This window comes from Vespula pensylvanica, chromosome 3 (assembly GCF_014466175.1).
Source record: "Vespula pensylvanica isolate Volc-1 chromosome 3, ASM1446617v1, whole genome shotgun sequence".
NCBI lineage: Eukaryota > Metazoa > Arthropoda > Insecta > Hymenoptera > Vespidae > Vespula > Vespula pensylvanica.
In genome coordinates, this window is record NC_057687.1 from 3,124,651 (window position 1) to 3,138,474 (window position 13,824).

Genomic DNA, 13,824 nt, shown 5'->3' on the forward strand with positions numbered 1-13,824 from the left:
CTCTCTCCCATCCTCTCTTTGCTGAGGTCCTCGCGCGCGCACCCTCCTCCCACTCAACATCCCAACCCCAACACAACCACCCACACTGGTTGCCAACCGTCCGTCGTTGGCACCCTGGCCGAAGGCCGCGTAAGGCCTCGTTCATCCCCGACCGTATTGGCTATTGTACCTGCCACTTCATTGTCCTTTATTTCATTATTTTCGCCGCATTCCGCTCCAACGCTTCTACTCTTGGGGAGACTCGACAATTCTTCTCCCATACCCTCTCCTCCTCTCTCTATCTCTCTATCTCTTTCTCTCTCTCTCTCCCTTTCTCTCTCTCTTTGTCTCTGTTTCTGTCTATCTCTCATTTTATCCGCCTATCTCTCCCCTTTATTTACGTACCGTAATAATAGACGTCTTAACGGAATGTAATAAATGTCATAAATGGCACCCATGATCCTATTACTTTGTAGGCTACCTGCTAAGGTACCCCGCTGTCTCTCTTTCTCTCTCTCCCTCTGTCTGTCTCTGTCTCTCTCTCTCTCTCTCTCTCTCTCTTCTCTCTCTCTCTCTCTCTCTCTCTCTCTCTCTCTCGCTTCTTTACCTCGTCTATTCTATTCTTTTCTGGCACGCTTTGCTGAATATAAAATTGGTAGCAAAGGATAAAAAGAGTAATCTCGCATACTGTAATACATTCGTAATCTGTTTGAGTTCGATATTGCTTCGGTATCCGTATCTACGAACATTTTTACGTTTCAATGAGCGTTGATTAGTAAAATTTGAAAACAAGTTAAAGTAATTACTACCTTTTATTAACTCCTAACCTAACTGGATTCAACATGACTATAACAATTTGTGAGAATGTTCTTTTCTACGAATTCTTCTTTTTCTTTTTTTTTTGCTACATTCCAAATAAATTGCTTCGTCTTTTCAACGTTAACGGTCGGTGAAATTTCTGAAAATTTTATTTTTCCTTTGATCATATATATTTATATGATAAAAGCAACGAATTAACGAAACTTTTATAAACGTTCAGGTATGTATCCGATTTTTTACCACGAGATCACGTAGAGGATACGACGTAATACGGAGAATATCGAGAGTGGTATCATCCAAAGTGTATTCGAGAACGTGCTTCGTGATTTTGTCCGATAACGCGATTACGTTCCTCTCCATTCCTCTCTATCTTTATCTCTCCAAGCTTGGTCTATTCTCCACTCCGTACGTTTGTCGTGGGCCCATTGGGATGAAGGGTCGAGGGTGAACAAGAGGGGTGGAAAGGAGTAGTCGACAGTGCTACTATCCTTCTCTCTCTCTCTCTCTCTCTCTCTCTCTCTCTCTTGGTTTAGGGTTCTCTGTATGTATAGAGCAATGAAGTACGCGAGAGAGGGAGGGAGAGAGAGAGAGAGAGAGAGAGTAGCTGCTCGCTGTGATCCCTTGCAATTACTTCCCATTATCTGGGTATTAGGATTCAGCCGAACTGGAAGCACGGCGTATCCCACAGGCTCCGCCTATATTCTCGTCCTCTTCTTATAACCAACGGCTCGTCCTATCTACGTGCCAGGACATCCCTACCACCTCTTTTTCCTAGTCGTATTTACCTAACTTAATCTAATGTTGTCCTGCAACAGGTAGTGGATATTCTCGTATCGATGATGATTTTTATAATGATTTTTGAAAAGCATTTGCAAATTTTATGACTGAAAAAGTACTAAGAAAGGTGATAATATTTCTGACAGGACAATTTGTCATTTAAAAATCTGACCAAAAGTTGATAGGGTTCCCTTTGCTACGTGTCTTTCGCCAAGTAGAGAGAGAGAGAGAGAGAGAGAGAGAGAGAGTCCTCCATAAATTAGATTTCCAATAGAATCTCGAGAAAGTAACTTTTCCGAGACCGCAACTCTCTCCCTCACCCTCTCTCTCTCTCTCTCTCTCTCTCTCTCTCTCTCTCTCTCTCTCTCTCTCTCTCTCTCTCTCTCTCTCTTTTACGTCCGACTTTTGTTAAGCTGGTAAATCTACACTCATGCACACTCACCTTTTTTATTAAATGAGCCTGCGTCGTCTTATCGTTAACTTTGTTTCCGTTGATACTTTGCGAACTACGACGTAGTTGCGTCATTTGCGTTCGCCTTGTAATCGTTAAGGCTGGAAAATGTCCTGAATGGTAGGAAGAAAATGTCAGGCAATTAGCGGGTTGCTAATGTTCCGTCGTTCCTCACCTAGGACACCGTGAAATGTCAATGGGTCTTTTCAAATTAGTTTGGATCTTTCATGCAAACGATAACAATTAAAATAATTCAAATGATATGTAACAACGTTATGTGAATGAATTAGAAAAATATGACAATAATTAATGATTGGGTATGATTAAATGAAGACACAAGGTCAGCGTCATAGTACGACATTTTAATTCCAACGAGAACCGCAGGCTAACTTTACACTTCGCTATAAAAAGTGACACGAGAGACTAGCTTTATTACTTGCACTTTGCCTATAAAAAGTGTCGCGTAAGCTCGATCAGCGAGTCATTTACCAGCGTTTGCTTCTCACCCATCGAATCCGACTCGAATCACGTTGCCTTTTATCATTATCCGAACACACTTCTCTCTCCGTTGTGTCCGGTCACTTTTGTAATTCCTTTCCAGATGGCACAAATTTTTTCATTCTCACCCTCACCCGCGCGACGACAACGGTTAATGATCGCGTAATACTTTAATTATTCTATCCGTGATTATTCCTACTAATTTCGAGGAAGGTTCAGGTAAATTCATGCTTGCGGCTACGAAAATGATCGATTAATTTTATCGGATATATTCGCGCACACGATCAGCTTTGTTATTACGTGCGTTATTATATCGAACGGAAAGATTCCGATAGCACGTCTGGCACCGATTTCACTTCCTCGAGGAAACACTATTCTCTCGAAATTATCAAGTTCGTCATCATAGAGAGACTTTTTCTCTCTCTCTCTCTCTCTCTCTCTCTCTCTCTCTCCCTCTCCCTCCCTCTCTCTCTTTCTCAATGTTAATGCCGTTTCATCTTCAAGTTATGACGAAGAAGCTGAAGGATCGAAAGAATATGTTGAAGTAGAAGAAGAAGAAGAAGAAGAAGAAGAAGAAGAAGAGGAGGAGGAAGAAGAAGAAGAAAAAGAAGAGTTTTCCGGTTGGAAGATAGTGTTCCTCGGGGAGAATCCTTCGTCCTTGAATTCTCAGCGATGCTGCTGACGTTGAACGCCGTGCTGGTGTTGTTGGTGTGATGATTGATGCGAAAGGGTAACCGGATGCGGATGCGTCGTTTGATGAAAGGAGGGTGTCGAAGAACTACGTTTTGGCAGGTGTAAGCTTCCGACGCTTCTCGAAGGTGATGGTTCTTCGTCTTCGCCGAGAATATCAATTTCGTCTTCATCAGAGTCCATAGCAGCATCGCTACTTCCTCGAGACTCTCGACCACCACCAGCACCGCCGCTGCTCAGCGAGAAGTCCACAGGTCGTTCTATTAATAATCAGTACATCGGTTGATCACCAAACGTTACTTTTATTTTATTATAAAACAGGTAATAATCGATGATCTTTATAAGATTACAAATGACTATGAAATGATTAATTAAATTGTTGTTCCAAGCGTGACACGATAAATGCTAAGAATTCGTCGATCGTGTCATTTGTAATATCTCATTTCAACTTTTGTCGTTAGATAATTAAAACAGCCTCTCGTTTGAATTTTAACTGTTATTCTCCAATTCAAAGTGCCACATGGAAACATTTAAGACGCGTTTTAGATATCTTCAAAAGGGATGTACATCATTCATCGATCCACCGTTTCAAAGAGACGCGACGGAGTTAATCTGAGGGAAGACCGAAGGGAAAGATGGGTCGTGATCCGAGCAATAACGGTGAATTCGGGCGTTGTCGTGGCAATTGGGGAGGTAACTGCGTCGCTTTTGAGGGTGGCTAGGGGGAGGTAAAGGGGGCAGGAGAGAAGGGGTGAGAGAGAGAGAGAGAGAGAGAGAGAGAGATACTAGGCTTTATGCACTCAGTGCACGATTCTAAAATCGGGAAGCACCGCATCTTCGCCGTCCTAACCTCTGAGTCGTCGAGTTACTCCGTCTTGCTAGCCAAGATGGCTTCTCGTTCAGTAGGAAGGGCTAACGAAGTTACCGAGGCATCTCCTTGGTAGCAAGCTAAGGGGGCAGCAAGTAAGAAGAAGGGAGAGGATAGAAATGTGTATATGTGTGTATGTGTGAGAGAAAGAGAGAGAGAGAGAGCGAGCGAGGTCTTGTCTACCTTCTCATCTTCAGCGTCTTCAAGACGCTACCGGATACTTTAAGAAGTCCCGGTTCCCTCTCTTCCAATTTCCTTCTACCGTCTACTATCTCTCTCACTCTCCCTTTTCTCGTCGTTCCTCGATTCGGTCTTCGAGAAAATTAGTCAATTATCAGCTAAGTGCTCGACCAGACCTATATTCTCTCAATTGTTCGCCACTGAAGACTAGTACCGGTCGTCTGAGTTGTGTACTGGCATACACCTGACCCAATTTCATTAGGCGATCCCCGAGATGGAGGAAAAGAGCGATCTCGATCGGCATCAGAAATTATTTACCACGGACGCTAGTTACCCTTTCTGTCATCCAATAAAACAGATTTTTTCGACGACGGTTTTACAAATTCTTATCTCGGACGATTAGTAAATCGTAATCACGAAAGTGTGATTAAACAAACATTGTAGAATCGACTTCGACTTTTTCTCTTATTCCTATGCAATGTAAATCTATCCTTTTTATGCAAAACCGATATTAATTCGTTAAAGGTCGAAACGAGCGTAACGGTTTCGCAAACATTCTCTACTTACTAACGAGGAAATACTTCAACGCTATAATTCCCAAATTGATATATCAGTTTAGCCAACATTTCGCTCCCCTTTCCTCTAACGTATCTTCCTCTCGGCCATCGTATCTACCGCGTGCATGTAACTTCATCGTTGAATTTTCGTCTTGTATAATATAATTTCCATGTAGTAACATTGTTAGCCATACACGATTGCGGGAAATTCTACTATAGATGGCGATCATTATCTAGGTACCGCTAGTTAATGATTACAGTTCCTGCAAGCCCCCCACCGGGTTATGGTCTGGTTAGTTAAGCCGAACTTGCGTAATTTATTGTCAGTGGAATTTTGGTTGCATTATATCGTCATACTGGTCCATTATTACGATCGCACGGGAATATTTAACACGCGCTAAAATTCTAAAGCTGACCGAGTAAATGGCAAATCGATCGTAATCATAGCGCTAGCCCGCAACCGTACTACTTTGTTAAAAATCTAACCGAAATCTCACTTAATCACGATTATCGTGCGAACGACAATAATGATTAGATTATATCTTAGATTTTCTTTTTCTTCTGTACGTATTTAAATGAAATACAACGTAACGATGACGAAAGAAACGACGAGTTATTTTCGTGCATTGATTACTAATTACGTTAAAATTAATTCTATATAACAAAAAGTCGTTTTATTTAAACATTTGTTGTTACGAAAGATTTGTAGGGAAAAAAAAGGTGAAGATGACAAATTTAATCACTTACCTGCTGGAGATGTCACCGAACCGGGTTGAGTACCGCACTGTTGGCCAGACGATTGAATCCCACTACTATTCGAATTCGTGTTCAACTTTCGTAATTGTTTCTTGTGCTTCATTCTCCGATTTTGAAACCATGTCTTCACTTGGGTCTCAGACAAATGCAAGGCTGCCGCTAGTTCGACTCTTTCCGGTGTACTCAGGTACCTCTGAACTTCGAACCTGGCTTCCAAACCAGCTAACTGCTGATCGCTAAACACCTAATCAGGAAAATCAATGTTCATTGATCAGATTAAAACATAACTAACAATTACATACATTACAAACTAGAAATGTATTGATAAAAATGCTCAGACAATGAAAAACTTATAAATGAATGTCCATTTACCGTTCGTGCTTTTCGTCGTCGACAATGTTTTAAGGCCGCAAGTTCACTGACCCCTGGTACCACGCCAACCCCCATACCAGCGCTACCAAAAAGTGGTCCCAGAAAAAATGCAGCTGTGGGTGGCGCCGACGGATATCCAGGCAACAAATTAGCGAATTGTTGATACTGCTGATGCTGTTGGCCGTGAGCCGAGCTCAGATGCTGATGATGAAGCTGATGATGTGTATGGGGTGGTACGCTGCCACGACTGAGAATATCCTCGATCAGAAAGGATGTCCGACTTGCGGAGGTACCGTTTTGACCAGGATGTGCTTGAGCTTGCTGTTGACAGGTCGATTGCATCTTTCCGTTTATTTTTCGTAAGAATTTCAAAGATATGAAATCCTGAATAATCTTGAGATGGTAATTCGATCTATCCCAGGTATAAATTACATCCTATTCGTTCGCAATACTTGAAAGTTACACATTGGTTTCATATTTGAGATGCTTCGAACACTTCAAAACACACTCGAGCACTGTACATCTTCGGCAATCCTTTCTCTAATCATGTTCAATGTATGAATCCTCAAAGAATTTCTCAATACCAACACTCTTCGAATCTTCGAAAAGAAAAGAAAACAAAAAAAAAAAGAACAAGTACCACTTTTTGTAAAACTAATAATTCCAGATATTGAAACTCGCACTCAGTCCTTCCGGAATTCCAAAGGAATCCAAAAAAGAAAACCGAAATTCATTAACAAAAGATAGTTAAATGAAATAACTTGATCTTTAATCATCGAAACGAAATAGAAAATCAAAGAAGAGTAAAAAAAGAAAAGGAAGAAAAAAGAAACACCCGAAGAAATTGAACGTCTTTCTTTAAACTCGATGAATGTAACAACAATGCAATTACTTTCCGATGAAATAATCACAAGACAACTGGTAAACCGGTATGCCCGTTTCTCTGATAAGAGACGAAATCGTGTAACCTCGATGTCGATTAATTAAAACGAACCGATGATTTCCTCGTTCGATATATCGCAATGAAAACTAGTGGAAAGACCAGCCGGCGGAGAGGCAGCAGGGTTTGTCGTCGTTTAGGGAGTATCGGTGCGTGATATCCAAGGAGATTCGAGACCCGATATCGTTCGAGCCCCCTACCAAAGAAAAGCAGCTTTTGGTGACGCGCGGGCTCCCTCGCATGGAGGAAACTCGGCCTCCCGGAACGACGCACGATCGTATTGGTTGGCGTCGCGACGCTTCGCGACGCTGGGGTTGGTCCCAATGAAGCATCAGGGCGTGACCAACGTTCAACGTTGTCATGGACACGCTCTCGCGTCGCGAATCATCCCTCTAGTCTTCTCTACAACCTAGCAATGTAGATATCGGAGTGTTCTACAGATAAAGAGAGAGAGTGAGAGAGAGAGAGGGGAGGGGAGAAACAAGGAGGGAGAAAAAGAGAGATGGAAGATCGAAGACATTCCAGTCCTTCCTCTGTAACTCCCAACCCCAAAGCCGTTCTTTGCGTCGTTCCACCTTCAGCTTGACTTCTTTTTCTCCCGTTTATTCTTGATTCTCCTACATCCTGTTTGCTTTCTCCTCTATCTATCTATCCATCCCTTTCTCTCTCTCTCTCTCTCTCTCTCTCTCTCTCTCTCTTTCTCTCTTTCTCTTTTTCTCTCTGTCTCTCTTTCTCTCTCTCTCTCTCTCTCTCTCTCTCTCTCTCTCTCTCTTCCTCCCTCCTTCCTTCTCTTTCTTTCTCTATCTTTTTCTTGCATCCTACTCTATTCGCAAGAGATGGATATCCTTTCCATGTGTTTATATATTCACAAACACGCGTTTACGTTAAGGAAGGACACGGTGAGAAGGTTACACGAATGCCAGCTTTCGAATACGATCGTCGTTTCTCAGAGTTACATTGAATTTTGCTTTAGGAATGCCATCTTGAATCAGTGATGCATTCACTTTTCTTCAAAGATCTTTTATAAGGATTCTTCCTTTTTCTGATATTAGATATTTAGTATTACTATCAAGGTTAATCGATTATGTTTGAGATTAGTCTGGTTTGAGAATATTTCTTCTGATCTTACGGATCCGATACTTTTAACCGAAAAATGTGATACAATGGAATAAAATATCTGTTTCAACGCGTTAACTTTGAGTGAATATTCGCAAAATCACGTAGCCGAGTCGATAGACTCTCTGTATCGAAGATTTGATACGAGAGAGGGATACGGACGCGTGGACGACAGAAGCACGAGATTAAATTACTTATCCTCGGTGGTATATACGGTGCTTTCCGAACGGCGAGCACACAGAGGGTGCGCGCGCGCCCACACACACACAAAGGATCAAAGCTTTTCTACTTGATTTTTTATCGGATCTTCTTGAATATAACTGTACACCAGTAGTCAATAAGATATTCAATGGATAGATAATATTGTAAATTTCATAATAAAATTATATTTAATAAAACATATATTTAATAAAAACATATTTATGATAAAAAGAAAAAAAAAGAAAAGAAAGAAAAAAAAACGTGTAAGCAGTTACATCCGATGTATAATATAACAAAAAAAAAAAAAAACGAAAGAAAAAAAAATTCATACATCTTTCCGATCATCGACTTCATACGTTAACGTCTACTTAACGAACCGAGGAAAATGATGTCGCTAATTACCACGATAAACGATCGATCGGTGACCCTTCAAAAGCCTCGTATTAAAACTTGCCGAATTCACGGCTCGCCATCATAGTGGTTGTGGGATCGTCCAACGTCGTATTTCCCTTTAACAAGTCTCCTGGGACGTTAGCACGAGCTCGTTGGGATGAAAACATCGAGAAGCGGCTTTCGACGTTTTATGATGTATGAGAGAGAGAAAAAAAAGAGATAGGTGTATGAATGATGTAAATAAAAAAGAAAAAAAAAATGAGAGAGAGAAAGAGTGAGAGTAAGAGAGAATGTGTGTGCGTGCGCGCGCGCGAGCGTGTGTGTGTGTGTGTGTGTGTGAAAGAGAGAGAAAGAGAGAAAGAGGGAGGAAGTTATGGTACAATTTGTGCCTATCGAAAAGTTCATTTTGGGCCACGTAGGAAGAGTGGGAATAAACATAGGGATTGTGCATTGTCTAAGGTTTCTGTCAACGTGTTTGAGAGAGATAGAAAGAGAGAGAAACCAATGGACGAGACCGACGCGAACGGACACGCGTCGGTAACGCAATTACTTCGACGTTAATTTACTCAATAATCGCGGAGGCAAGTCCCCTTCCCTCTCTATCCCACTCTAACTCTATCTTTCTCTCTCTTTGTCTCTCTCTCTCTCTCTCTCTTTCTCTCTCTCTCTCTCTTTCTCTCTCTCTCTCTCTTTCCTCTCTCTATCTCTCTATCTCTCTATCTCTCACCATCTACATCTAAATACCGGCACGCGTCCGTCGTCCTTTGTATCGTCACCGCGCTTATATAGCATCCGCATGCTCTAATACGAGCTGTAAGCCTTTCACCGTGATTATCCTGCTTTTGAAGAATCCAACTGACTGCGCTCCTTTTTTTTCTCTTATTTTCTTTTCTCAGTTCTTTTTTCTATTTGTTTTTTCTTTTTCTTTTTGTCTTTCTTTTCTTTTTGTTTTCTTTTAACGACTATGAAAATAGATGGAGTAAACGTAAGTCAAGTTAAAAGAGCAATTTTCACCCGCTGTCCTTCCCGTACGAATCTTCCTTTAACATTGAAATATTATTCTCTTGGGATTTGAAATTTTTTCCTTTTTTATTATTTATTATATAAAAATATTTGGATACATATATAATTGATTGGAATGGTACGATGATTAGAATGTACTTAGTCGATCATCATGAGAGCTATTCTACGATTAAAAAAAAAATAAAAAAGAGAGAGAAGAAAGAGATAGGGAGAGAGACATACGTACATATACATATACAAGTTTTTCGAAGAGAAACCTTAAAAAAAATAAAAAAGAAAGTCCTTCAACGATCATACAATGATCGAATATTTAAGATATCTAAGAATAAATGAAATAATGAATATTAATGATAACAATGAACTTCTAATCTGTATAAAAGGTCTCTTTCGTTTAGACTAGATTCTAATCGTACTAATTACTATAAATTCCTAAATGTCATAATCGTTTGATGTGCGTTTGTAAAAAGCTCGGGAATATGTTGCTGCTCCTCGAGTACCACAAAGGATAAAGTATCCTCGTTGATAGAGAATGATAATCGCAAGGCTGAGCAGGATAATGAACAATAAGCCGACTACAACCCCGATGTGTAAGACGCCAACTTTGTCCGAATGAGCTTCGTATAGGTCGAAACAATGTAATTTTTTATTCGCTAGGGACGTAAGATTTTGCTTGGCATATTCCTTCGGCGTACTGCACTTCAATTCGTTCACTGTTTCGTTCATCAATCTTTTTCCATGATGTGGTAGTAAAGAATTGATCTATATAACATAAAAAAGAATATTAAAGAAGGAGAAAGAAAGAGATAAGAAATATTTTTCTCATCAGCTACGTTTATTTCGATGAATGATTTTTGAAGAACTTGATAAAAGGAAAAAGGAAAAAAAAAATTAAAGAAATTCGTTTATTATCGTTACGTGTCTCTGCTTTTAATTGTATTTTTTTTTATTTTACTCTTCGTGATTTAATTTGTTTCATATCCACACGAAACTTACGTAACATAAAGATAATAGTATATTATTTAATTTAATATAATTGCATTACACTCGGTGTAGCTTATACTTAAAAAAAAAAAAAAAAAAAGAAAAACTTTGGATATGAAATAATAACTAATTAATTTTGTAACGATAAAAAGAAATGAAATTTGAAAGAGACAAATAAATATGTAAATGATTTCAACGTTATCTCAGTTACTTATAAACGATTAACTTCATTTATCTTTTTGTTTTCTCGATTTCAGTAGTCGTTGTTGAAACTAAACTGAAAAATTGCACACCGATCGTTTTCTTTTCTACGGATAAATACGTAGAAGATGAATCCTTTTGCTTTTTATTTTCCTAACTCAAAACGAGAAGCAATTGATCGTACCGATGAACGGAATGAGACTTGGCCGATGATCGAGTTAAGTTACGAAGGGATCATGGTGATCAGTCGAGGATGAAAGGGACGTTGCAATTTTTTTTTGTTTTTTTCGCGAGAAAAAGAGAGAAAGTGAGAGAAAGAGAGAAGACAAACAGACAAACAGACGGATAGACAGACAGATAGACAGAGAAAGATAGGGATAGAAAGAGAGAGAGAGAGAGAGAGAGAGAGAGAGAGAGAGAGAGAACGCGCGTATGAACGGCCGTGATTGCCAGAACTTACCAGATATTGATTATCGCAATCGCAGCTCCATTCGTTGTTCATCAGATCCAATTCTTCAAGCCTGTCCCACCTTCCTACGAGTTGCGACGGTAAATAACGTAGGGCGTTATCCGATAAATCGAGGATCTTCAAAGGCGGCCACAGGGCCATTTCCTTCGTGAAAAAAAATAAATAAAAAGATATAAGATGAAAATATTTAATTAATTAGTTAATGTAAAACTATATCTCGTGATGATGTGATATCGTTAAATGAAGAAAATTATTATAATCGATTCTTTGCCAATTGACTTTTAATATCTTCGATTTAATCATTGATTAATTATTATTATTAAGAATTACCTCCTTTAAGGCGTTCTCGTCAATCTTCTTTAACAACGGACAATTCTGTATACGGAGAATTTCCAAATTCGTTAATTTAGCAAAAGATTCACTACCGATTTCAATCAGATCTGGCATACAGCAAAGATTTAATTCTTTCAAATTAGGCATCAGCGGGAACGCATTCAATCGATTGATTTTCTTTATCGGATTTTCGTCAAGACTTAGAATCTTTAAAGCTGTTGCTCTTGATAAAGCCGATGGTATTTCAGTGAATCTGTTGCTATTCAAAGACAATTTCTTCAGGTATCTATAATCATAAATTATAATTATAATAATAGTAGTATTGTGTGTGTGTGCGCGCGCGCGTGTACATATGTATATATACATGCAAGAACAATGATTATTTTAATGGTGATAATGAAAATGATGTCTTACCTAGGTTTATAAAATATATATTTTGGTAGTTCATCCAGATCACAAGAACTGAGATCAAGTTCTTCCAAATACGGTAGACTACTTAAGGCAAGAGCCGTATGACCTTCTATCATTTTCAATGGATTCTCATTAAGAATTAACACTTTAAGCGAAGGTATATGCTCGAAGAGATCTTGGTCTAAAGCGTGAAGCACATTGCCGGCGAGATTTAAATACGTTAGTTTCGATAATGGTTCGTAAGCTTCCGGCGAAAATCTGCCCTAAAAAGTAACAACACAATTTAGATGTAAAGTAAAAAAAAAAAAAAAAAGAAAGAAAGAAAAAAGAAAAAATAATAGGGTATATAAATTCGAAAATAAGCAACGAAAGGAAGAAAATAACAAGATATATTACCTCGAAGACTTGTGGCTTTAAATTTTCCGTCGTGAGCATATTATCGCTCAGATCTAGTTCGGTAAGATTAATAATTTTTTTGAAAGCGCAATTGTCTATAGTTGTAATATGATTTTGTCGAAGAATCAATTTCTCTATGACGACCGATGGAAAAGGCTTGATGCGAACAAATTTATTTTTCTTAAACGAAATTTCTACGATCGGTTTTTCTGGCCATTGCATATTCTCAAAAGTATTCAAATTTCGTTGAGTGCAGTTCACGAAATTCACTATTAAAACAAATAATTATTAATATAATCAATGGTAAATATATATGTATGTATATATGTATATATGTATGTATGTATGTATGTATGTATATAAAATCTAATTATATACGAAAAAATATGAAATAACATACAACCACAAGAGCATATTGTACACAAATTCTGAAGAGTTGTTGGCAGAATAATAGACGTTTTCGAATTTTGTCGAACTTCTGTTGAATTGTTATCGTTGGAAGAAACAACATCAACCGACTGTTTAGAATTCGATTGGCAATTAACGGAGAGGACGAAGATCGAAAATAAAAGTGCACGAAGATCCATATTTTCGAAACGGCGGAAACGTAATCGTCGATCGTCGTACTACCTAATAGAAACTGAGATGAAGTCTGCTTCTATCTGTTCGACTATCCTCTGATAACGAAACGATGATAAGATATCGCTAAAGCATTACTCATCGGAATAGCCAGGTGAGAAAAAGACAAAGATAGAAAAATAGATAGAATGAATTTTCTTTATTTCGTTGATATTTTTAATTTTTGTTAAGGCGTATCGTAAGTCTTACGTACGATTTCTACGAACTCGTACATTCTTAATCATCATAATCATTAATCTAAAAGTGATTCTTGAATGCGTCATACTTCCATGAAAAAATCATAGCTTCAATTTTGATTTTTCGATCGATGATTCCTTTTATTCATACGATTGAGAAACGTGGATTAATCCTTTAGCTATGTTTCGAATTAAGACCTAGAAAATGTAATATATCGAATAAATGCTATGTTTATTAAGCTTCTTATCTAATCTCAGTGTTCTATTTCATTTTATTTTACAACGATTCGTTACATTTCTATACGATTAGAATGAAAGCATAAATGGAATTAATTGGGATTACCTTGAAAGAAATGCGTAATTTGAGACGTTGATAATAAATTTAAAATATAACTAAATACGTATAACTTGACCATTGTACTGTACGACAGATAACAAAGACCTATTGTGACGAACGATATTGATAACTTATTAAATACAGAAAATATTTACTCGTGTATATTTTTCAATAATTGTTTCCACAATTTTTTATCATCTATCGTTTTTACGATTTAAGAATAAATGACGCACGAATACAAGATAATATAATATAATATAA

At 38.3% G+C, this 13,824-nt stretch overlaps 2 protein-coding genes and 1 long non-coding RNA gene across 3 annotated transcripts; all 3 read right to left on the reverse strand.

The window, feature by feature from the left end:
* Positions 1–2,367: 2,367 nt before the first annotated feature.
* On the reverse strand, positions 2,368–7,596 carry LOC122628047 (brain-specific homeobox protein homolog). Its single transcript, XM_043809869.1, has 3 exons — positions 5,948–7,596; positions 5,567–5,819; positions 2,368–3,474 (listed from the first exon to the last, which is right to left on the reverse strand). The coding sequence occupies exons 1-3, from the start codon at positions 6,287–6,289 to the stop codon at positions 3,191–3,193; spliced, it is 879 nt and encodes a 292-aa protein (XP_043665804.1). The 5' UTR covers positions 6,290–7,596; the 3' UTR covers positions 2,368–3,190.
* A 2,078-nt stretch (positions 7,597–9,674) lies between these two features.
* Positions 9,675–13,065, reverse strand: LOC122628032 (platelet glycoprotein V-like). Its single transcript, XM_043809838.1, has 6 exons — positions 12,812–13,065; positions 12,412–12,680; positions 12,019–12,278; positions 11,602–11,890; positions 11,263–11,415; positions 9,675–10,379 (listed from the first exon to the last, which is right to left on the reverse strand). Exons 1-6 carry the CDS (start codon positions 12,996–12,998, stop codon positions 10,050–10,052), a joined length of 1,488 nt encoding a protein of 495 aa, XP_043665773.1. The 5' UTR covers positions 12,999–13,065; the 3' UTR covers positions 9,675–10,049.
* Positions 13,066–13,170: 105 nt separating this feature from the next.
* Positions 13,171–13,776, reverse strand: LOC122628065. The gene is made up of 2 exons (XR_006326976.1): positions 13,570–13,776; positions 13,171–13,424 (listed from the first exon to the last, which is right to left on the reverse strand). It is a non-coding gene; the product is annotated as an uncharacterized LOC122628065 (long non-coding RNA).
* Positions 13,777–13,824: the final 48 nt, after the last annotated feature.